General features: G+C 42.3%; 1 protein-coding gene across 3 annotated transcripts in view; it reads right to left on the bottom strand.

Annotated features, from left to right (window-relative positions):
• The window catches only part of TUT7 (terminal uridylyl transferase 7), a 35,813-nt gene extending 18,648 nt beyond the window's left edge, over positions 1-17,165 (bottom strand). The window contains exons 1-10 of one of the 3 annotated variants that reach the window (XM_056514261.1): positions 17,044-17,165; positions 14,665-15,185; positions 10,459-10,634; positions 9,812-9,928; positions 8,938-9,115; positions 8,377-8,465; positions 7,406-7,457; positions 2,992-3,061; positions 2,009-2,135; positions 1,194-1,313 (exon numbers count right to left, since the gene is read on the bottom strand). In XM_056514261.1, the coding sequence (XP_056370236.1) occupies positions 1,194-1,313; positions 2,009-2,135; positions 2,992-3,061; positions 7,406-7,457; positions 8,377-8,465; positions 8,938-9,115; positions 9,812-9,928; positions 10,459-10,634; positions 14,665-15,154 (1,419 nt within the window). In that variant the 5' untranslated portion in view covers positions 15,155-15,185; positions 17,044-17,165. Of the gene's footprint in view, positions 1-1,193; positions 1,314-2,008; positions 2,136-2,991; positions 3,062-7,405; positions 7,458-8,376; positions 8,466-8,937; positions 9,116-9,811; positions 9,929-10,458; positions 10,635-14,664; positions 15,186-16,307; positions 16,932-17,043 lie in introns of those variants that run through there. The other 2 variants (XM_056514264.1, XM_056514262.1) reach the window with 2 other exon arrangements.
• Between the last annotated feature and the right edge of the window lie 8,459 nt (positions 17,166-25,624).

Raw genomic sequence — 25,624 nt, 5'->3', positions numbered from 1 at the left:
GGCAAATGATCCTGGCCCTCTGCTCAGCCCAGGTGAGGCACATCTGGAGTGATGCATCCAGTTCTTGGCTCCTCAGGACAAGTGTGGCATGGAGTCCCTGAAGTGGGTCCAGCAAAGGGCTGCAAAGTTAAATAAAGGACTGGAACACCTCACTTATGAGGAAAGCACTTTACTTCCTCAGCTAGGCTTGTTCAGCCTTTAGAAGAGGCAATTGAGAGAAGACTTCCTGACTAACTGTGAGTATCTGAATAGAGGGTGTGAAGAGAATGGATCCAGGTTGTGCTGAGGAATAAAAGGACAAGAGGCAATGGGTAGAAATTCATGCAGGAAGTTCCACCTGAATATGAGGAAGAACTTGTGTGGGTAATGAAATACTGGAACTGACTGCCCAGAAAATTCTGTAATTCTGTGCCATGCAATCTTTTCTTCACACATTAGACAACCATAAATATGTTATCTTTTAATTATACAGCCATATAAAACAGGACATTTTTCTCATCCAATTCAGGAAGTGCACATGCTTTCAAAAGAGTCAGGAAGGTAATAGAGAAAACTGTTAACTGAAAGATTCTTCTAATTAGTTACATTAGCAACATATGTGCTAAACTTAACAAGAGATTGTAAATACAAAAATGGGTGCCATGAAAATAATACAGAAATGGTGTCCTGGAGAACTGGATTCTGGATTGGCATCCATAATACAACTCCTGACATCAAGATGCATTTCAGTTTGTAAACCAAAGAAATATACACTCTAAACTTCTACTGTAATCCCATTTAGATGGTATCACACCAGTGTGCTCCCCAGACATGATCTATGTTTTGGGGAATTAGACGGCAAATTCCAAGTTGTTTTGGGATGTAGCTATGTGGATTGAGTTCTCAACAGACTGGAGACAAGGCATAAAAAAATGAGGAAGTAAATTGTTGCAAAATGCATTATTCAATGCCCAGCTCTCCTTATTCACAGAAGGGGCAAAAGAGCACTTACTTCAATGACCAGGATTGTGATATGCAACCTTACAGCTAAGCATACTAAAGTATAGTCATTAAATGATGATGAATTCACATTCTTAATTCCTGCAGAAATGGTTCGCTTATGGCTTGCTCAGAGTAGCATAAAACTGTCAGATTATACAGCACCACAAACAACTGGTCTTCTCTTTTATACTATTCTGTATTAATACACATACCCATGATCCCAAATAGACGGGCAGAAAAGGCTCTTTCCTCTGTTGTAGAAAGAAAATAACCATTAAAGCAAACACGTAAGGGGACAAGCCTCCCTCTTCTGGACGATCAACACAGCATAACTGTAAAAACAAATTGTGCAGTCATTAAAGCTTCAAGCAGTACTATGAAAAATATTATTTTAATTACTGTTCAGAAGTCAGTCACATTGAATACTACAGAAACTCAGATATCTTTGAGTTCTTACCAGATGTAATTTGTTCTCAAGGACTGCATAATTAGTTTAGTTACTACCATATACTATAATGTTTTCAGTGTAAGAGCCATAGGACACAGTCTGGCAAAACAGACAGCATACAGCACATTTGCAAAAAAATGATAGCTCCTTTTACATAGATACAGTACAAGTCAAAAGCTTTTCAATTTTTTAATTAAGATTTTCATTGCTGATTCATAAATTTAACAAGTTATGTTAACTCACAAGACTGTTTTCATCTACAACAGAGACAAACAGTTTTTTCTTTTTTCCATGATGGATTAAGTTTACTAGAAAGTAGCAATTTCATTTCATATACATTCCTTTGACTACTTTGGCAATAGCAGGATACTTACAGTCTGCATGTCACTGGATGAACCTTAAAACTCCACTTTGGAAATTTAGTGGAACATTATCATACAGAATGATAATTGTATAATTTATAAAATTTACATCCTTATTTCAACTTTCCAAGGACGGTTTCTAAGCCATAACTACAGGCATAATACCAAAGTTCATTCAATATTTATTCACAGATAAGGGAATACAAATGACTCTCACCTTTGCCCAGTACCTGAAGGCAATCACTAAAGGTACAACAGTAGGTTCCAGCTTTCCAAGTGTTGCCAAATGGTTTGTTGTCAGACAAGCATTCTCATTCCCTGCACTCACTTTACAAATAAGGCCACTAAAATCAAAAAAGAAATGAAAGATCTTGAAGGTTTTGTAAGAACACCCATAGGTCAGATAACACCTCACAGAACAGTGTAGTCAAAGGCTGTAAGGAAAGACTTGACAGCCTCTGAAAGACAGCATCTCAGCATGAAAACCAGCATGCAATACTAATTTGATTTATGGCTAGGTTGAGAATATATGCATTATAACTTTCTGTACACGTTTTAAGATACAATTCAAATTTAAGTATCTTTTCTAATATTAATTTACTGAATTGAAAAAGTTACAGTATTAATTTCCTTCATGAAACAAACATGTCTTCCCACACCACACCCACCATCAAACAGTTTCTATGCTGTTTTCACACAACACAAAATATTTTTAAACACTGAAAAATCAAGGTAGCAGAAAATAACTGGTAATATTTTTATCAGTAGCTGTTTATAGAATGTTTCATGAATCTTAATTGATATTCATCAAATGGGCAAAATAAAATATTTTTCACTTGCTCTCAAAATACTAGCAACGTTAAGCAAACTGTTCTTATTCTTAGAGAAATCTATAATTTAATATGGTATGTACACTACCTATAAGAAAGGAAAGTTTCTGCTTAAGCAATAATCCCAAATGGAAGGGTAAGGGTACATGCTGGAAGCCATAATGGTTGAAGGGGTTGGGAAATACACAGCTGAGGACAGAACAACCCTTACCCTCTTATTCTAGGCTAGGAATGACTTGCCCATGAGTGTTAGTTTGTGTTTCAAGATCCATGGAACTGTAATAATTTAGTATAGAAACGTCATTTATCAGGTGGTAATATAATTTACATTGCTATATACTATTAGAACACACAAAGTGACAACCGAGACCTTTGCTTTTCTCTGCACACCACCACTGGTATTCTAGCATGGAAATCTGCATCAACTTCCGTAAAAGAGTCTAAGTGGAAAAAAGAAAAAGAAGCCACATTAAGCATGGTGTTGACAAAAAGTACATTGAACTGGATGTAACTAGAGAAGTACAGGTAGAATTTCACTTTCTAATCCCATGACTAATGAGAAAAATAAAGTACATGTGATGGGAAGAATACGGTCTGTACAATAAGCAGCTAGGAAAATACTGAGAAAAACCAGAACTTTTCAAAATTCATATTTACATAGTATGTATAATTAAGGAAGTATATTTTGTTTAAGGGCTGGGTTCAGTAATTCAGGCATGCAGAGAGACCTACACCTCCTATGGAATAATATTACTGTGAAAAATAAACAATCAGTGTTACATCACTACCATACAGAAAGTAATTTTTTCCCTGGTTATCTGACAATCTTTTATGTAAATATAGAACAGGATGCCTACATGATGTAATGTCCTTTTGCTATGCTTTTTCTATTTTTTTGTTGTTATTCTTTATATAATTTTCCAAATATGATTCAGCTGTCAGCCACCCTAGTCCCTTCTCTCAGTGGTGTTGATTGATCCAAACCGGACTTATTTTTTGATACCTTACAGTTTCACTGGGCCAGGAGGGGGGAAAACTAACAAACAATTTTAGATATTTATGTCAAAAATTCTGAAATGACAAGATTTTTATGATGTTACTTAGCCAATGGGACACCTAATTTCACTGAAAATTACCTTGCTTTTAACAGCAGGTACCTGAAAAACCTAATGCTCTATCCCTGTATCTTCTCATTCACAGAGAAGACTTGGCACAATACATTAATGCAAATATTAATATTACCACTTTTTTGATACAATAGCAATCCTAACTTCTTACAAGATCTGGGTCTTCTTCCTCTAATCTAATTCAAAAATAACACCATTGTCAAAGTCCAAAATGGTCCAAACAAAAAAATGCACATACAATGATGGTGGGGGTGCCACTGAGAAAATCTACATTAGTAAATATACGCACTGTGAACCATATGGTCTGGCTCCTGACCTGTGAGCATAAAGCAAGCCAAGAAAGCAGTGAAACTACTTTTTACAATTCCCATTTGTCCTGACATGGCTTCATAATGCTTGTGTCTCAAATTGTCTGTTCTGCTGGTGTTGAATATTGCAGCTTTCAGACTGGTTCCAGGAGTAAAGGCAGAGAGAAGCGGTACAGAGTTTGTTATCAGAGACTACACTTGCTCCCCCTCATCCTTCACATAGACTGTGTTGTCTGCTGTGGACAGCAGGAGGGAATTCCTTTTGGTCCTGATTAGTTTATGGCTAGCTGAGGCTGAGAAGTTCCCAGGACTTTGTTTTTTTCCCTTTTTCTTGGAATTGTTTGGACCTGCTGTGGACGGAAAACCCAGGGGGAGCATCGGGAGCTCAGACCAGTGGCTCACCAGGCCTGGCCTGGGCCGTGACACTTCTCAGCACTGGTGGGACTGAAAAAAACAGCCTGAGTGAGCTGGGCTGTGACCCACAGAGGGACTGAGAACAGCCTGAGTGAGCTGGGCTGTGACCCACAGTGGGACTGAGAACAGCCTGAGTGAGCTGGGCTGTGACCCACAGAGGGACTGAGGACAGCCTGAGTGAGCTGGGCTGTGACCCACAGAGGGACTGAGAACAGCCTGAGTGAGCTGGGCTGTGACCCATGGAAGGGACTGAGAACAGCCTGAGTGAGCTGGGCTGTGACCCATGGAAGGGACTGGGAACAGCCTGAGTGAGCTGGGCTGTGACCCACAGAGGGACTGAGAACAGCCTGAGTGAGCTGGGCTGTGACCCACAGAGGGACTGAGAACAGCCTGAGTGAGCTGGGCTGTGACCATGGAAGGACTGAGAACAGCCTGAGTGAGCTGGGCTGTGACCCATGGAAGGGACTGAGAACAGCCTGAGTGAGCTGGGCTGTGACCCATGGCAGGGACTGGGAACAGCCTGAGTGAGCTGGGCTGTGACCCACAGAGGGACTGAGAACAGCCTGAGTGAGCTGGGCTGTGACCCATGGAAGGGACTGGGAACAGCCTGAGTGAGCTGGGCTGTGACCCACAGAGGGACTGGGAACAGCCTGAGTGAGCTGGGCTGTGACCATGGAAGGACTGAGAACAGCCTGAGTGAGCTGGGCTGTGACCATGGAAGGACTGAGAACAGCCTGAGTGAGCTGGGCTGTGACCCACAGAGGGACTGGGAACAGCCTGAGTGAGCTGGGCTGTGACCCACAGTGGGGACTGAGAACAGCCTGAGTGAGCTGGGCTGTGACCATGGAAGGACTGAGAACAGCCTGAGTGAGCTGGGCTGTGACCCACAGAGGGACTGAGAACAGCCTGAGTGAGCTGGGCTGTGACCCACAGAGGGACTGAGAACAGCCTGAGTGAGCTGGGCTGTGACCCACAGAGGGACTGAGAACAGCCTGAGTGAGCTGGGCTGTGACCCACAGAGGGACTGAGAACAGCCTGAGTGAGCTGGGCTGTGACCATGGAAGGACTGAGAACAGCCTGAGTGAGCTGGGCTGTGACCCATGGCAGGGACTGAGAACAGCCTGAGTGAGCTGGGCTGTGACCCACAGAGGGACTGAGAACAGCCTGAGTGAGCTGGGCTGTGACCCACAGAGGGACTGAGAACAGCCTGAGTGAGCTGGGCTGTGACCCACAGAGGGACTGAGAACAGCCTGAGTGAGCTGGGCTGTGACCCATGGAAGGGACTGGGAACAGCCTGAGTGAGCTGGGCTGTGACCCACAGAGGGACTGGGAACAGCCTGAGTGAGCTGGGCTGTGACCCACAGAGGGACTGAGAACAGCCTGAGTGAGCTGGGCTGTGACCCACAGAGGGACTGAGAACAGCCTGAGTGAGCTGGGCTGTGACCCACAGAGGGACTGGGAACAGCCTGAGTGAGCTGGGCTGTGACCATGGAAGGACTGGGAACAGCCTGAGTGAGCTGGGCTGTGACCCACAGAGGGACTGAGAACAGCCTGAGTGAGCTGGGCTGTGACCCACAGTGGGGACTGAGAACAGCCTGAGTGAGCTGGGCTGTGACCATGGAAGGACTGAGAACAGCCTGAGTGAGCTGGGCTGTGACCCACAGAGGGACTGAGAACAGCCTGAGTGAGCTGGGCTGTGACCCACAGAGGGACTGAGAACAGCCTGAGTGAGCTGGGCTGTGACCCACAGAGGGACTGAGAACAGCCTGAGTGAGCTGGGCTGTGACCCATGGCAGGGACTGGGAACAGCCTGAGTGAGCTGGGCTGTGACCCACAGAGGGACTGGGAACAGCCTGAGTGAGCTGGGCTGTGACCATGGAAGGACTGAGAACAGCCTGAGTGAGCTGGGCTGTGACCATGGAAGGACTGAGAACAGCCTGAGTGAGCTGGGCTGTGACCCACAGAGGGACTGGGAACAGCCTGAGTGAGCTGGGCTGTGACCCACAGTGGGGACTGAGAACAGCCTGAGTGAGCTGGGCTGTGACCATGGAAGGACTGAGAACAGCCTGAGTGAGCTGGGCTGTGACCCACAGAAGGGACTCTTCTGAATCTGTCATCTCTTCATAGCGGCAAGAAGTTTTGCTGTTCTGTATTATTCATTTTTGTGCTGGAGAGTGCTTTGCCTCTTAAAATTTTTTCCCCACTTCTCCCCAAGGAAATCTTTTCCCAAACCTTCTGGGAGAGGGGCCACTTGAATCTGTTTCCTAGATGGACCCCATTTGGAGGTTTCCTTCCAAATTTGCCCTAAACGAAGACAACATTTAAAAAGAATGGAATTTTCATGCCCCCCTACCCAATATTTTAATTCTTTTTTCTTGCCTGCATATACTTGTATCGGTTTGAGCAAGTGCATTTTTTAAAGGATCTTAAACCCTGTATTAATGTGCTGAGTTACATCCTTTACCTGAAAAAACCCCATGTGTGTATGCACATGGTCATCGCCTGCACTGACAGACATTTTCAGGTAATTGCAGGAGAAGAAACCACAACATGAAAGTACATTACTGGGGTTCTGGTACATGTTAACAACTTAGGCTGCTTTCTGTACAATGCATGGCAAACACAGCAGGCTGGGGAGAGCAGCAGAGTCTACCTCACGTGTAATGACATCTTCTCTTGTAATGTAAGAAGAAAGCCTCCCACTAGGAATTTCTCACATGACCAAAAATAAGAGAACTTCAGCCCTCATAACACTGAATGCCAAACCAAAAGTAGTATTGCTAATGATTTTTTTTCTGCAGTATTATTCAGTCTCTTACCTCCCTAAAAAAACAAACAAAACAGCACATGGTGCACCTGTTCAGCAGAGGTGAAATGTAACAATACTAAGCAGTAATAGTTTAACAAAATTGAAAAGGCAGCAACTTTTTCTTACCACTGTTCTGGAGACTTTCTTGCACAAGTAAGAGAACATCTGGCTGAGTCATCTGTCAATAAAAGGAATAAAGCTGTTTTTGTATCAGCCACCTGTCAAGAAGGTGATCTTCTACAACTCTATTTTAAAACCACCTCTACATGTACTTCACTATTATTAAGTTTTATCAAAAGGAAATGTAACTCTGCTTGTTCTGAAGGGAAAAAAAAATCCTGGAGTAACTGTTACTAAAGTTATTTTTACCTCTGTCAAGGACTTGGTTATGGTAAGAAAACCCCCACCAACACAATTACTGTTTCAGTGTGCTAAAATATGACTATTCTGACACAGTGGAGTTACATCATATTAAAAACTGGAATTAGAGCTTTCTAAAATTATACGTACTTGGGTCCTTCTTTGTTTCCTAAAGGAAATGTTAAATTCTAACAATGGGACTGCCAAATCAACTACAGTAGAAGTAAGTTTAAGTATGGAATCAAGTCCTTAATTCCTTTTTAAGCACAAAGATGCATAAAAACAATTAGCACAACAAATAAAGACTTTAAATTACTCCACATATAAATAACATAATATGGTTTCATGGCTCAAATATAACCTAGTAATCAAAATGTGCATAATGAATATATCAATACAAAACCAGGATCAGTACTGAGACAAGATCACAGAAGTATCATTTATTCCAGCTTTTATAGAATATAAATAATCATCTGTCTCATAGGACTGATAGAGTACAGATGTTTTAAGTGTTTTCAGAAGAATTTTAAATAAAACACAAAGATGTATTACACTGCCTGATGACTACAGTTCTGTGAAGAAAGGAACGTTATTTTAAGACCAGAACAGCTGTTTTACCAATGGGCTTTAGAAAAAGTGCTACTACCACATTATAAAATGTATTTAAAATATAATCTACATGAAGATGCAAACATTCAAAGCCACTAACACATACTTAATAAAATGGTCTTACTTACATTGGCAGGAAACTGGGTATCTATGTTTATGTCTGAAGTTTTGAAACCAAATCTGCTATAGGAGGAGCCATACAATCTTAATGAACACTCTGCAACAAAAAGAATTGCACTTCATTCACACTACTCCTAACTCTAAGTGTGCAGCTACTTACAGCACTGTCAATAGATCTTAAACCTACACCTTCTTTTCCTGTGCTTATCTTCAATAGCCCAGAACTAAATCCTGCCTTCCATGTGCTGTTGGTAAAGGCTTATCATGAAGGTCAAATCCTTCCCACATCCTTTTCATCTTTGCTTTTTACTACAGGCCTGTTTTGCTGATGAAAACCATTGCAATTTAATTCTAAAACAAGTTTAAATTGCTACATGAAGTTCAACAGACTAGTAACTAAGAATGCTATTTTAGAATTTAGAGAGCCAAGGTTTTTAATTCAGTTTTCATTTCATAAGCTGTTGGGGATTTTTTATTTTGGTTGATTTCTTTTTTTTGTTTGTTCAGTTTTTGTTGTTATTTTGTTTTTAATAAGTTGGAATATCTAACACTTAAATTGCAAATAATACCTGGCAATTTTTGACGCAGCAAGTTTTCCATCATTGTTTTTATGTTAAGCCTTTCTTCTAGATCTTCATTATTTAAGCCAAACTCCTGCACGACATTTTCTATAGCAACACCAATAGCTTGTATCTGAGAAGGCGTTGGAGGAGGAAGAGCAGTCAGCAGCTGTTCTTCTTGCTTTTCCTTTCAAGACAACAAGACTGATGTTATAATGAGTTTCTTGAGTTGCTTACCACGCTTAAATGAATGCAAACAATTCATCCCAAGTAATACCACCACCACAAATTTTCCGGGTAATGTAGATAATTGGAAGCAATAACGAATCCGATACTCCAGGGGGCTTCAGTAACATTCAGAGATATATATACATGTATTTGGCACGTTAAAAAAAATATCATGAATTCTTTCATCACCTATGAAGTGTGAAAAGGAAGGAGCTAAAGAGGAAAATCTGCTTAAGACATACTTTTGTCCACTTCAAGCAGAGAAAGCAGAAGATACTTTTTTAAAAAGGTAATTGATGTTATGCTGGAAGTTATTTTGATGCTTATGTTCAAAACAAACCTATTTCCTTTACATATAAACAAGTCCTTAACCTTTACAGTATTTCTGAACTGAAATATTCATTCTGACATATAGGCTATAATTTCCAATTCTGCCATATCAACTGTATTTGCTTATTCCTACCCCTCATTGCAAAGTCCAGGTACCAAGCTTACTGTTTTCATCAGTATCACTATGTAACAGTTTCTAAAAAGATTGAAACAGTAAAAACTAAATGTGGAATAGTTTTAAAAGCAGTGCAGTTTCATCATCATTAGTGGGATAAGGAAGGTTTCATTAAACTGCAGTTTATATTTTTTCTTGTGCTTAACTCACCTTCAAGCTTTTCTTGTGTCTTTTTTCTTTAATATGCTTATGAGCAAAAGCCACTGACTCAATCAAAACATCACATAATTTGCAGGTGTATTTTGCTGATGGGTAGCTTCGAGGTTGCTAAAATAAAGACAGTAAAAAACCACCAAAATATATAAAGCTATTACTTTCACTCCATTTAATATTCTTGCTAAGTTCGATGGACTAACTCTGAAATTTACACCCACACACTTTAGCTTCCTTTACTCCATATTTGCCATCAAAACGTTCGCACATCAAATATAATGTCAGAATAATGATACCATGTCAATCACACCCAACCCCCTATCTTTACAGGAGAAAAATATCCAATGCCCACAGAAGAATATAGTAATTGACCAAACAATTACTCCAGCATTTTAGTTAAGATCTGATGTCATTCCATCCGAGGAGCCATTTTTGAGCTTGAATTGTTATCAATGTTGTAGTAAAAAAACCCCAAAAGATAAACCTCTTCTTTTTACAATTCATTAACAGCAATAACATTACTTAAATTCTCTAAATAAACTTTCTAGCTACAATCAGAGATATTGCTCAAGGTGTACCCTCTACAATGTACTTATGCACAAAAAATAAGAGTGGTCTATCTATACAAGTAAAGACAGTGGCACCTTCTTCAGTCTATAAATGTAGTCCCGCTTCAATCGTTCTTCAGCTTGTTGCAGCCCCAGAAGTTCTTTTGCTGACAGCACAGATTCATCTATGACTGGACCTTCTACTTCATCATGATCATACTCATCTTTTCTAGTTCTTCTCGGTCTTCTTGATTTTCTAAGCTTCTTCATTTCTTATAGAGAGTTATAAGAGCAAACACGTCAAATAACTGCAAAGTGCCGCACAGCATTTAAAAAAAATAAAATTCATTAATTAACATTTTACTTATATTAGAGTCAAAGAAGGTACAGTTCACCTACCTGGTGTGGTTTCTGTGCAAGTCTGATGGTAAGTGTATATTAGTATCACAACCTATAGTGCCTTTGTCCCAAACTACAAATAAATTAATTTGTCCCACTGAGGAGAATTACTTTATTTCGATATCTTTGTTAAAACCGGCAAAAAAATTAGAACTAAATGCAATAGATATACCTGTATGCCATTACACCAAAAAGATAGCATATATCCAAAGATTTCAGGATATCTGGTTAGGCTTTGGTAGACAAATAAGCTACACTACAAGTATGACAGAATTAAAAAGTGTAGGTCAAACTGAATTATTTATAAGACCTAGCAGCATTCTGATACAGCACTGTTGAGATTTGTCATATATGACAATTAATTAATAAAGGATTATTACCTGTAATAATGTCATTTGCCTTTCAGTTAAAAACACTATGTGGATCAGTACTACCACAAGTGAAAAAAGTAAGCACCACTGCTGACTTCAGACTAAAAAATGGACTTGCTAAGTATGTGAACATTGCTTAATAAAGCTGTAAAACTGTCATGATAATAATGCTCAAAAACATTGTTGTGCTTACAGCAAAACCTCCAGAACAAATCAAATACCACTTCTACTTTTAAGCAAATTTTATCATCATTTTGAAGAAGAAGCTGCTATTGCCCCAAAGCCAACACCTGTAAAAATCATCTCAGGAATAATTTTTTTATTTTTACACCTTGCCTTTCATTTATACAGCTATGCAGGATGCCCCAATGCCTGGAATTTCTAAAGTTCCCTTCTTCTAAGAAAGTTCATGCAACTGTTTTAGGCTCCCAAACTCTTGTCATAGCATGATACTTTAATCAGTAATAATTTAAAAAGGCCCAAAACCCCCCCAAATAAACTGCTCTTTCAAATACATTTACAAAACTTATTTCCTGTGACCATAATTTTTGTCTCTAATAATTGGCAAAATGGAAACAACAGAGTGCCGAATTTGCAACTAGTTATTTGATTCAGTTCACTCAGCAGCACGCATATGTTAGTGGTATAAACAGTACCAGGAGAAAAATGGCAATATAATTTCTTTATTTCAGCCGCAGCACAAGTCTGAGCTGCAATAAAGAGAATTTAAGCCTAACAGGTTGTAGGAGCAGTATTCCAAAGGAATCTCCAGGGAGCAGAAAAGAAGTCTGAACTTCTGAACCTTCTCCACATCCTCCATTTTTGCACCAACACATCTGCTCAAATTCCCAACATGTGCCACATCTGTTTGACTGTATTTTTAACTGATCAATGTGGACAGAACCTGGAGGTGTATTAATGTTTTCACAGAAAAGCCTGTGACAACTACCTACTTATCAATTACTTCTGTAGTCAACAAGTAACTTTAAAAATTTTAAAAATTAAATAAATACTTCTAATATTTGGCAGGTACAGTAGTGTAGGTACATTAACCTAATTACAGGTTAATGATTAAATAAAATACTAAAGAACAGTGTCTCAGAGACTCGGTAAATTTCCTTATGAGCTACAACTGCACAAAATACTTCAAGTAAATGCTAGAAGAAACATTTTCAGTAATTTTGCTACTTGACATAGAACTTCTGAAGGGATCTCAAGAGGTGAGCTATGCCATACCTGAGCTTCACAGCAGGATGAAACAAACTCTGTCAAAATCTGAGCAATGCTCAGCTAACCTGTGTTTAAAGGCCTTCAAGTATGTTTTCCATGTGCTGCCCAGACAACCTCTCCAGAACTTCCCTAGCTTTCCCTTCAGAAACTTGCCCTTTATTCCTCATCTGAACCTTTCTTGTTCAATTTTAGGCCCACTGCCTTGTGTCCCATCTACTGGAAAGAAACAATATAGTTTGCTACATCAGCTTTTACAGCCTTCCTAGGTAGAGGAAGATTGTTATTATGTCTCTCTACCCTTTTCCTTCTGCAGAAAGGTTGTCATTGTTCACATTTTTGAACAGTTCCTGTTTCCTACACATCTTGACAACCTTCTAGCTTTTTTTTTGCACAGCTTCCCTTTTATTCATACAAGTGGGGTACCAAAACTGGAGGGAGTACTGCAACAGAGTTTACAGAAGACTCAGAAAAAGGGGTACTTCAGACTGTGAGTTTTTTTCATGCCTCACAACCCCATGATAATGATTACTCACTATCACCTTCTGATTCAATATCATTTCAGATCCTTCTCTGAAAAAAATATTACTTTATAGTAACTTTTCCTCCTTTATTTGTAGAGCTGATATTCCTACTTAAACAATGGCATTTACACATCCTTTGTACTTCATCCTATATGTAGGTCATTTCCCCAATTGTGCAAAGTTATTTTAATTGAACTTCCTGCTTTTCTGCATTCCACTCCTACCAGGTTCACAGCATATTCAACTTTCAGAGCACACAATTAATAAGTGTGCTGTCTTCTTTCATCATCAGAGTGGTATAACATTGACTGGAATAGAATCCTCACACAGTAGGCATTCACTCACTATTTTCTTTTACTGACAAAATATTTAGTAGTTTCTGAGTATAGTTACCAAATTAGCTCTGCAAGTCTCTTAAATTTTTTTAATCCAGACGATTTTCCTCTAGTTTACTTACAGAACTGTAAGAGTATCTAAAGTAGTACAGTACTAGTAGAAGCAGTAGCTACCAACTGTCTTTCCTATGTCCACAGGGGACTGATGACTATTTCAAATGCATAAATTATGACTTGGCATACCTTTTCCTTAAAAAATGCATACTTACTACTTCTTATCTTTGTTACCTTTCAAATACTTGCAGTATATTATTTGTTTCAAAACTGACTCCCAAGACTTAAGCTGCACACAAATTATTTTAATTCCACTTTAAGAGACACTTGCCCTTTTCTGTAATCAGTAGCTCACTCTCCTTAAGCTCTCAAGTATGACTGCCAGTGGTTCCAAAATCTATCTCAGTGACTTTCTGAAGTTTCACAGAAAAAAAGTTCATTATGTCCAGTAAACTGAAGAAAAATCTTGTGAAAACACTCTGCTCTCTTCTCATGTGAGGCTGAGCTGTGTGCAGTTTACTTCTAACAATGGGAGACACTGGGCACCTGTTCACAGTTTATCTTTTTAGTGTCAGCTAGTATCCAGGGAAAGGATATTTAATTCCTGGACTTCCTGGTATCAACCAGCAATAGCTGTTCTTCTCAGCAGAGGGCCTGCTCACTACTGTCTTTGTCTCCCACTCTTAAATAAAATAAGACAGGTTTCTTGTCAAGTGGCATTCCATGTTAGTAGCACCACACACATGTAATATTCTCTGTATTCTTTGAAGCTTCCTTTTTCTGCTTTATTTGCATTCAATTAAAGTATTATGGTATTGATCACTTCATCCTCCCTTAGGCTGTCCTTCCTAATATTTCAATGCTTTGGGTTTGTACTCTGATTATTAGTACCAACTGCCCACAGAGAAGTTAGACATATATGAGGAACTAGACTTGTGTTATTGCTGTCCTGAGTTCTCACAATACTGACATGGCATTGATTTCAATCTTCATTAAGATACATCATTACAGATCTCATTGGTAGTTCCAACAATCTTACCCTGTTATCAGCTTAATTGAAAGATCTCTTACCAGCCTTGACAGATTCCATCAAATTGTACAGGGAAAACAACAAACAGGGACTCTTCACAGATTCTGCAATCTACTTACTCCTACCACTCACAGGCTAAACTACAAAGACAACACAATCTATAAAACAAGTTCTGTATTATTTGCTGTAACCATTTGTCTGAAGTGCTACAAGTGCAGTGCAGTCAACAGTTTGCAACACATGAGAGAACAAAAACCACTTTTTTGCTTTAAGAATGAATCTTGAAATGTTACTTTTCAGTAACACAAGTAGGAAGCTACTTTACTGGATAGTTATGTAAAAACAAAGAAACATGTGATTACCAGAACTTCCTTTCTGCATGTCTGGCACATCTTTGCTCATTAAATCTTCCTGAAGTTGTCGTCTTACATTTCTGTTTCCAGCACCTTCCACCTCGTGAGAAGAGTCCTTTCTTGTCCTGCCATGCCCAGGAATCCAGGCAGCAGAACGGTACTCTCTCCAAGTGTCAGAAGTACCATGGTGGTCATCAGATACCCACTTCTTCATTTGGTCTCTCTGGATATCATTTAACTTTGACCCTTGACTGTAAGTTGTGTTTTTAAGTGAATTTGGGCTACTCAAAACACTTCGTGGCCCTCGTCTGGGACTGCTTCCATAATGACCTGGAGTTCCCTTTTTCTTTTGCAGGCTGGTATCGATTTTATTGCTATAGCCAGTTTCATATTCATCCATGGCTTGGTTGTCTTTCTGTAAGGGACTTTCTTTTAATTCTTGAGGCAAAATTTCCTGCTCTTTTTTTTTGGCAAAGCAAGGTTTTGCAGCATCTCCCATGGTTATTGCTGTTCAATTTAGTGATTCCCTCCTAGAAATCAAAAAGTTAAAAGCTGTATTTTAAAATCAATCAAGGAATGAACACAGGGTATTAACTGCTATGGAAATCTCAACAATCAAAGTCCTGGCTTGAACCAAGGCAAGAAAAGGCAGTCTCAAATGCAGCTAGGTCTCTTCTCTTAGTATGTTTTACCACCTATGGGTGGTTCACAAAATGCAGAGACAGCCCATGGCTTTTCCAGGCACTACAATCTAGATACCTTTAAGACAAATAGAAAATTTTTAGAGTCTACATCAGTCTCAGCTCAGTACAAGAAATCTTTGAAAGAAAGGCTGAAGGAGGTGAAAACAAAGCCCCAAAGCCATTCCACATATCAGAATATTCTTTTCTGCTCACAGTAGACACTGTGTCTAAGAATGCTAAATCATGTGTTAGGAATGACAATCATGATCATCAAAGGACACAGAGATTCAGAAGGTAACTTGCCATCTAGCTATCAGGCAAGGATCCTACAGTGACTTAGAAACAATGTGCACTCTGCACATCTTAGCCAGACCACCACTGTGAGGTCTCACATTACTCAGTATTAAGCACTCCTATTTCATATTATTTTAGCACTGTCTAAAACATCTGGACCACTGAATTGCTTGCATATCGACTCCCTTTTCCTTGGTTATCTCCATGTTCTTACTGCAAAACACTTCCACAGAGCTACAACTCCAATGTTGCCAATAAGCCACATGGACTGTGAAAAGAGAACTACAGGAAGAGACTGTAGTCTCATCAACACCGAATATTTAATGTTTTTAATACATACGTATATATATACACACACCAAACAAAAAATATTTTCTCTTTCAAAATAAGAGTGCTTAAGGATACAGATAAAGCCGTAAAGACACGTCAAAAGCATTTTCAAGTACGTAAACATCACAAAATGCACTTCTGTTGCCATTAATACAGGAATAGGGTGTCTGATTTTTACTTTTTTCTTAAGTTCTGCAGGCCACAAAAGCACTCTTAGGCGTCTCAGTGTCTGTATTTTATAGGCCTGAAGGCTTTCAGTACTTATGCCCCTCTTAAGATGAAGATAGTTTTTTGGTCCCACATAAGAATAAACAGGATTTCTGTCCTAAAGACCGGAATTCTTACCCAGTAACGTATATCTCTGGAAATGCAGCTGCTGCAGCTAAGAGCAGAAAGAAAAGTTTCAAAAGCACAAAATGCACCTGGCTCCCCATTTTAGGCATGAAACGCCGTCAAACCCGAATTTCCGAGTGACCTAAACCCAGCCTGTTTCAGAGCTATCCCCAGAAGCAACGCCCACACCCTGCCGCCAGGCTGGATGACGACACCTCCCTGCACTGGAAGGAAGGAGGCAAGTCAAAGTTCACACTCGGCTCCCAACCACGACTGGAGGTGCGACCCCGGCGTGGGCAGGGGGCTGCCCTGGGGGTCAGCAGACGGGCAGGACACGGTGGCCCGCGGGCCAGCAGCACCGGCCGCGCTGCCGGCGGACCCAGCGCAGGTGTCCCGATGCCGGCGCAGGACACACACCGCCGGGCCAGGGCTCCCTCGCCCCACGCCGCAGCTCCCGGCGCGCTCCTCCTCGCCTTCCCACAGGCTAACGAAGGTCCCCGGCACCGCCATGCCGACCCCCGACCCTGGTGGAGGGACCGTGGCGCAGCATAACCCAAACCTGCCGCCTCAGCCGGACACAGCCCGCGAGCAGAGGGGCCGCGGCAGGGCCAGGCAGGGAGGGAGCGGAGATGCAGGGAGGGGGAGAGGCGGCAAAGGGGCGGGCGAGGGGGACAGCACGCCGGTGGACACCGCCCGCCGCCGGGAAAGGCCTCGCCCCGCCGCCGGCCGCCGAGAGAAGGGCACTCACCTCCCGCTACCGCCGGCCCGCCCGCCGCCCTGGGCTCGCCATTGTGGCGCGACGGAAGCGGCGCCGGCCCCTCGGCGCGCCCGACCCGCGCGGCTCTTCCGGCAGCGCGGGCCCGCCCTCCGCGCCCGAGGGGCCGGGCCGGGCCGGGCCGGGCGGGGAGGCGGGGACGGGGACGGGCAGCGGGCTGGGAAAGCGTGCCTGGCCTGGCACCGACGTTCCAACGAGCCAGTTGTCCGAAGTGTTGCGTCCGGTCTTTCCTTTAACGTCCTATCATGGTGACCCCACCACCTCCCTGGGCAAGCTGTGATTAGGCCGCGCCTCATCACCCTTCTGTGAAGAAATTACTTCTGATGCACAACCTGAGCCTCCCCTACCGCAGCTTGAGGCTCTGCCCTCTTGCCCTGTCACCGGGTGCCCGTGGAAAAAGGCCGATCCCCCTCTGGCCGCGCCGTCCTTTATCGCAGTTGCAGAGTGCCAGAAGGTCTCCCCTGGGCCTGCTCCAGGCCGAGCCCCCGCAGCTCCCTCAGCTGCTCCTCACAGGGCCGGTGCTCCCACCCTTCCCCAGCGCCACTGTTCTCTGCACACGCTCCAGCATCTCAATGCCCTTGCAGTGAGGAGCCCAAACATGGACACAAGATTTGAGGGGTGGCCTCACCGGTGCTGAGTACAGGGGGATAATCACTGCCCGGGTCCTGCTGGCCACGCTATTGCTGACACGGGCCAGAGTGCTATTGATCTTCTTGGTCATTGAAGAGATGAATCAGAAAATAAGTACCTAATTTACTGGCTTGTTGAGAAGGGTCTCTTTGTACCATGCTTTTGCATTCATATTTATGAGAAAGAGAGATTCTTAATAAGCTTTATGAGGTGGCCCTCATGAGAATTCACCTTCCCATTCCAATTCAGATTTCCTGAGCAAAATGTGTACAAGTATATAGTTTTGAAGATAGGTAAATAGTGGAAACTTCCCAGAATAACTTATGGTACCTTTCCAAGACAGGAACTTACAGCCTTGTGCTTCATATTATTGGAAATACTTTTGACTTCCCCTCTATTATCCTTTCCTGGTAAGATGCTTTTTGGAAAGGGCCTGGCATGGAAGGACAGCATATCTTACCAAAGCAGGTGAGATATAAGCTTATACCTGCAAGCAGGTGTGGCTGGGGTACCCAACATGAAAATGTTTCTAAATCCTGTCTTACCTCCTTCTTCCGTAAAATTGTTGAGTGGCTGCAGGCTCAGCATGTTTCATGTCATATTGACTGTGGTGAGATAAACAATCTTTGGTCTGATGAAAGCTTCTTACTAGTGCAGCCATGCAAGACTTGTCTGAAGTTTCTGTCATTTTTATGAAACTAAAGTTTCTGTGTTTTTTTATGAAAGCTGGTTATTCACGTTTAAATTTCAATTAGATGTATGATTGTATACACAAATACTAGCATTTTCTATGGTCAGACAAAAGTAAGAGGAAGTTAGCTAAAAGCGTCATATGTTCTAAATACACATGCTGTTTGCTTGGAAAGCCTAAATTTTGATCAGCTGAGATTTTTTCCTAAATAGGTAGCATGAAGATGCAATTAGTCAGATTTTGTGAGAAAAAGTAAACTTAGCATGCAGAATACAAATATATTGAAATGAGAAAGATGACTAGCAGATCTTGCTAAATTTATCAGTAATAAAATAAGAGAGAGAAATTGAGAAATAGTAAAAGAGTACAACTCTCTAAATCAAGATCATTCAGATGCATATGAATTATAAGACTGAGCTTAAAGAACAGTATTAGGCATCACAAAATCATATTTTATTTTAGAAGAAATGTAGTCTCTGGAATTTTTTGAGTATTGATCTTAAATCTGCTGCAAACATTTTGTTCTATGGCTTGAGCAAACAAGTATTTTATATATCTTTTAAATAGCTTTTATTTTGTTTTGCTGTTGTAGAAAAGATACTGTTTTTTCTTTATGAGAGCTTGTTCACCAAGGAATAAAGGCTTGCATTTTTCTCTGGTTTTGTGAGACAAATGGGGCCAGTTTTGGGTTATACTTGTGTCATACTTGTGCTGGTGGGAATGGGATGCCCAGGCACAGAAGTAGTAGGAAGCAGAAGTAGTCCTGTTTTGACTGTGACTCAGACAGCTTTGGAGCCCCACCCCATACCTGCTTTGTCATCTCAGCATTTCACTGTTGGGACACTCTCCATCTTGAAAAGCTGTTAAGCTACTAGAAGCACTGACAGTGGTGCTGTTTGTCTTCATCAGTGAAAGATTGCATCACATGCAGATAAATCAGAAAACCTGTCTGCTGGGTATTTTATGGTGAGATATTCTGGAAGACAGTGGATCTGGCCATTTACACCTAAAAAGAACTTGGCCAACTTCTCCAGCTTCTGCATCTCCAGACTACTAGCTGGTGGAGTAGTATGAGGAGTAGAAAAGGCCTTGATGCTAAGTGCTACTCAGCAGTAGCTAAAAGATCTCTGTATTACCAAAACGTTTTCCAAACATCCAAACATCCAAAACATTGTCCCCATACCAGCTACCATGAAGAAATCTAGCTCTACCCCAGCCCAAACTAGAACATTCTCCACCAGTTATTACATATCATTTATATAATGTTAAGATCCCACTTCATCAAATACCTGCTTCTCCTTAAAATGTTTGTGAAATGTCCACAATTATCTGCAAAATGCTCACTGTGTTTATTTGGTGTATGACTTTGTGCTCCATATGTTATGGTGGTCACTCAGGATGGGAGAAGCAGTGTTACAAGGAGTCATTTGGTGCCAAAGGCAGCTCTGGTCAGGTCACTACTGCACTCACACTGTGTGCAGAAAATCACACTGTTGAAAACTGAAGGAGACAGAGGAGTCCTACAACTTTATTTGAATAAAAGGAAGGAGTCCACTGGGGTATACTTCCATCAAGTTTCTCTTTGCATGTTTTAGAGGATGCAGCCTCCTTTTATCCTAAACTCCCAGCCACATGTTGCCCTCTTCCTATCCCATTGGCTGAGAAACTAGGAAGGTACAGGCTTCCTGAACTGCTTACCACATATTAGCGCCCCTTGAATCTGTCATTTTCGGCCAAAAGTCAAATTCAGTTCCTGAAGTAAGCTTGGTACAGACCCATTTGTCTGTTACCCTAAAATTCAAGAGTCAATCTGTTTGGGTTATGTAACAAACCTGCCCTCAAGGTTGGTAGAGACATTAAGGCCCATTTCAAAAACATTAACACCCATATCCTCAGCCATCAAATTGTTTGTAAAGACAATAGCACACATTTTTTCCTGTTAACTGCTTCTTGAATGTAGCAGATGTTCATCAGATGTTTCTACCTTATGAAAGGTAGTTCATAACTACCTTTATTGATTCAGGTAGTTTCTGCTGTAGGGCTTTCTGTAACACCCAGTTCAAATAATGTTTTACAACAATTTAAAACTGCATCCATTACATTCTCCAGTCCTGGTCCTTTAGGACTAGGCTGTACATTTTAACATGACAATAAATTCCTGCACTTGTCTCTAGCTTTACAGGTTTCTGCTATAATACCTCCAATAGATGGCAGCCATAGCAGTGGTGATACACAGTGTTGAGTAACACTGCCATCTTACAGCTCAAGTAGTGAATTATTTTCACTCAAGATTAAACCACTTTGAGGTACACAGTGCACTTGCCCATCTTTCTGCTTTTACCAAGTCTAACCTGGTCCCTGAGCAAAAACCATCCCATTAATAGGTTTACTCTTTCCAGAAGAAGGAATGTTTCTTTTACTCAGTTTCTCCTATGTACTGTTTGGATATTTTCTTCTTCCACAGTGCACAGAGACCTTGATTCAGTAGGACCAGGTCGAGTGGCAATGTATGTCCTGGTTATAGGAGAAGAATGCCATTTCAGCACTATGTGGGTGTTACTGAACTGAGTATTCTACTGCACTCTACACCATTTCTGACAAACTGTTAATGATGGGTTGTTTGCAGTAGGTGCCCAGTGCACAGCTGACACCTCAGGCCACAAGCCGGGTGTTAAATGAGATAAGGGAGAAAAGCCAAACCCTGTGAGGAGGGGAATGTTTCTTTTTCTTCACAAACTACTCTGCAGTGCTAACTCCTTCTGGGGAAGCATCAGCGCAGTCCCACCGATCCTGAGGAGCTCATCTCTGCCAATGGACCATAATGGACTCAATGGCCCTGGCAGAATAGGCAACTGCAATGACTCAAAGTATTGCCACTGTGAAACTGCCTGCCCTGGGGGAGGTACTGAGCATCCCCACCTGAACCTGACTGCGTACAATCTTGGTGTTTGGGGACTTGGAACCCCCACCACCCCTGGATGGATTCAGAGGAGGACCACTTGATAGGACTGTGACCACTACCTTGGCCAACAGGATGCCAGGTTGTAGTCTGACTTTATGGGTCTAAACCAGTTTTAATGTGCATTATTGCATTTTCGTAATCTTTCTATTAAATTGTTACTCTGACCTGAAATCTCTCTTAAGGTAATTAGGTAGACTTTATTTCTCCCACTGGTTTTCTTTCAAACCAGCCCAATGTCTCAACACTCACTACACTCTCAGTGTAGTTTTTTAACAGACATTCAGCTTTCCTGGAGGCTGGTGCATAACAGGGAATGTGACCACCTGGTTGATGTTGTGCTCCTTGGCCAGGCTACAAGTTTGCTTGAGGAATGAGTCCTGTTGTCTGATTTAATTCTTTCAGTCACCACTAAACTTGCTTTTTAAGGCCTAAAATAATAATCCAGGCAGTGGCATGGGTCACAGGGTATATTTCTAACCATTCAGCAGTCACTTCCATCTCTGTAAGCCAATAGTGCTTGCCATGCCAAGTTCATGGTAGTCTGATTGTCAGTCTGCCAGGCTTCTCTGTACTGATATTTCAGCCATCATCTTCAATACCAAAAAGCGTTTAGTTCTTGCCCTATTTAATTATGGCACACTCTTTGCATTCATGGATAATCTGTGCAATGGCAATCGTGACAAAGTCCATGCCTTGGTCATGGGACTATTTGTGTGTTTCTTCTCTTTTTACGTGTTCTGATATATCATATCAGACATATGTGATAGTTCACCCTTATATTCCCAGTCCAGATCCATCTGATTCACTTCTATTTTAGCAGCCTGGTACAGCTGCTCATTGTTTTTATGTTCTTCAGTAGCAGACTCATCAGCAGTTTCTGCAACTTAGTATATAACACAGCAGTTTTCCACCTTTAATGTTTTCCCATAACATGACATGATCTTTCTGTAAACAAGGCATATTGGTTCATTTTCTGGTAACTCATTATACATTGGGGTCTCAAAAGCATGAGTCACCTCCTCTAGTGGCACTCCAAAATTTTTGCCCTCTGTCCACTCCATGATCACTTCCAGGATTCCTGGGTGGTTAACGCTTTCCATGTGAACCCACTGGATTATCAGTATGACCCACTTAGTCATGTCACATTAGTGACATGATGTGTTGAGAGGAGTGTCATTTTGAACATTCAGAACAACATGGGCAATCAAAATTGTGCAACAAGGTACTGCGCTTCATTATCAAGTGGTGGCTCAAATTGCTTTATAGACTGCTAGTATTTCTTTTTCAGCTGGAGTGCAATGGCTTTCAGATCTTCTATCCCTGGCTTCAAAACCCTAGGGGTCAACTGTGAGTTTCTCTGAGAGCTTTTTGCCAGAGCCTCTATGTAGGGCTGTTAACCATGGCTGAAGTATAAAGCACATTTTTAACATCTTGTCCTTTTCAGACAGGCCCAAATCTAATGCATGAGCTGTCTCCTACTGGATTTGCTCAAAGGCTTACTGCTGCTCAGGGCCCCATTCAAAGTTGTTTTTCTTATGGGTGACATGATAAAGAGGGCTTGTAATCAGACTGTAACCCAGAATATGCATTCCCCAGAAATCCACAACACCCAGGAACTTGTGTTTCTTTTTTGTTAGTTGATGAAGACATAGCTGTTATATTATTGATCACATCCACTGAGACACAATGATGCCTATCTTGCCATTTTATTCCTGCAAACTTGAAGCAGTCCACTTCAGTGGGTTCCTCTGAGAGTGACCTGCGCCTTCAGGGCCTGGAGCATGCTTGCTAAAAAACTGGCTGATGAAACAGCTGAAGGACGGGTCTTTGTATGGAAATCCAAGGGAAGGTCTATGAGGTCTCCAAGGGAGTCCAGGGACAAAGACAAAACTGGGTTGAAGGCACAGGGTTAAATATGGGATGAAACAGGCGGGTCTGAGGGTTAAGGTCCAATAGAACAGGGCAAAGTGGTGCAGAGGAGGGGCAGCCAACCAGGGGAACCAGTGCGGTAACAGAGGTGGAGCACTGTGGCAAAGCACAGACAATGGGGATCAAGGAAAGGAAGAACATCCTGGAAAAGGTCGGTGAACAGAGTGAAGAGGGGCTTAACAGGGGTAGAACAACTGTACGAGCCTATAGAACTCAGGGTATTAACATGTGCCTGCAAAGGTGTATGGGAAGGAGGTGCTTCTCATCTTGACTTTAGAGGGGTGTTTCTCCTTGCCTGCTCCTGCCCCTCTGGGATTAAGTGTTGCAGCCCTAGTCGCAGGCCCCTGGGCCTCTCCACAAACTGTATTTCCTGTGTAAGTACTTTGGCATCGCTTTGGTTCATAGCAAAACCTGCTTTTTACGAGAATTGGCATTAATGTTCTTCCCGTCTCATGTATTTCCTTGTCTGAGTTGCCCCCATGATAATGTCATTAATATATTGCAAGTCTTCAGGAGTCTTACTTTGCTTGAGTCCAGTCTGGATCCACCTGGAACACTTGGTAGGCCTGTGTTTCTACCCTTGGAGCAGTCAATTCCAGAGGTACTGGTTACCCTTCCATGTGAAAACCATGGCCTGCAAGCTGCTGTCAAAAGGATCGAGAAGAATAGTGATATCAGTGGTTGCATACCGTTTGGCTGTCTTTGACCCCAGTTCCCATTGGAGTTCTAGTATGTCTGATAGAGCAAGACACTGTAGCACTTTGGCATCATTCAAGACGTGGCAGTCCACTGCTAGCCTCCACTTTCTGTTATGTTTTTGCTTGGACCTGGAGGGATTTAATAAAAGGTGAATGAGTCTTACGGCTGACTCCTGGACCCTCCAGTTACTGGATCATGTTATGTATGGGAACCACAGAGTCTCTGTTGGTTCAATCATGTAGCTGATGCATTGTCTTAGCACCTGCTGTTCTCTAAGCTGCAGCAATCTCACAATGGAAGGATCTTCTGAATGACCAGGCAAGCTAGATAGCTGCTTAATCTTCTTTGTACTCAAGGCAGCTGCACCAAAAGTTCAATGGTACCCTTTTGGGTCCTTGAACTACTCTCTCCTGAGGTATTCCATGTCAAGGACTAGTTACAATTACTTCTTGTGAGATGGGCTTACCTCAGCCTCCAACATGGACAGTTCTCAGGATCCTTGAATCACTCTAGCAGACACAGATTTTGCCTCTTTGTGATCTGGTGGTTTTGGAGTATACAGTGCACCAGTGTCCAGTTAAGCTTTAGACTCTTGTGGGGCTGACATTAAAGGCCATCAAATGCATACAGTCCAGTAAAATCAGTTGTCCTCTGCCTGGCTGAAGGCAAGGCTCCTCTCTTCCTGCTTGGGGTCTTTGTTGCTTGATGTTTGTAACTGCAAAACAGAAGTCCCTTTATCAGGGTCAAATGTACAATCAACCCTTCTACTTGGCTCAACAGACACAGGGACAGTAATTGCCTTTCAGCTTGCTGCTTTTCCTTCCAGTACCCCTAGTCTCAAGTAGGTTTAGTGTCCCACTTCCACATGTCCCTCTTATCATGCAGGAAGAACTGCAGGCTTGTTGCTTTGTGTGATGGTGTGAGTACACTGGTACCCTGTCCCTTGAACAATAAAAGAGTCTCAGAATCCACAGAATCCTTGTACTTGAAAAAGACCTTTCAGATCATCAAGTCTAATTGTTAGCGCAGTAGCATCATGTTCACCACTAAATCATGTCACATCTACATGTGTTTTAGATACTTCTGGGGTGGTGACTCTACCTCTTCCTGGGCAACCCATTCCAATGCTTGACCACCCTTTCAGTGAAGCAATTTTCCCTGCTATCCAATCTAAACCTCTCCTGGTGCAACTTGAGGCCATTTCCTCTTTTCCTATCCTGTTGTTACCTGGGAAAAGGGACCGACCTTCATCCGGCTACACCCTTGTGTTGGTTTCACGTGCTTGGGGGGAGGGGTGGACTCACCTCCGAGCAGGCCCCCGAAGAGACTGGAGTGGGAGGGGCTCTCCCGTCTCTGGGAGCTTCCCCTGTGAGCTGCTGCCACCAATCAGAGAGCTGATTTGGTGATGGACAGCTCGGGAAACCAATGAAAAGTTATTTCGCTTTCACAAATCACAGCGGATCAGCTTTTCTGGCTCTCTTTTTCGGCTTCCGGTCTCCGGGGATGCTGGTTGTCCCCCGGGCCGGGGGGCTGCGGCCCGGCTCTGGGCTCGGCCTGGAGTCCGGCCCGGTGCCCCGGCTCCGCGGGGGGCCCAGCTCGGCACCCCGGCTCTGCTGGGGGCCCGGCTTGGGACCCCGGCCCTG

Source organism: Oenanthe melanoleuca, chromosome Z (assembly GCF_029582105.1).
Source record: "Oenanthe melanoleuca isolate GR-GAL-2019-014 chromosome Z, OMel1.0, whole genome shotgun sequence".
In the NCBI taxonomy this organism is placed as follows: Eukaryota; Metazoa; Chordata; class Aves; order Passeriformes; family Muscicapidae; genus Oenanthe; species Oenanthe melanoleuca.
This window is presented reverse-complemented; position numbering and strand designations above follow the sequence as displayed.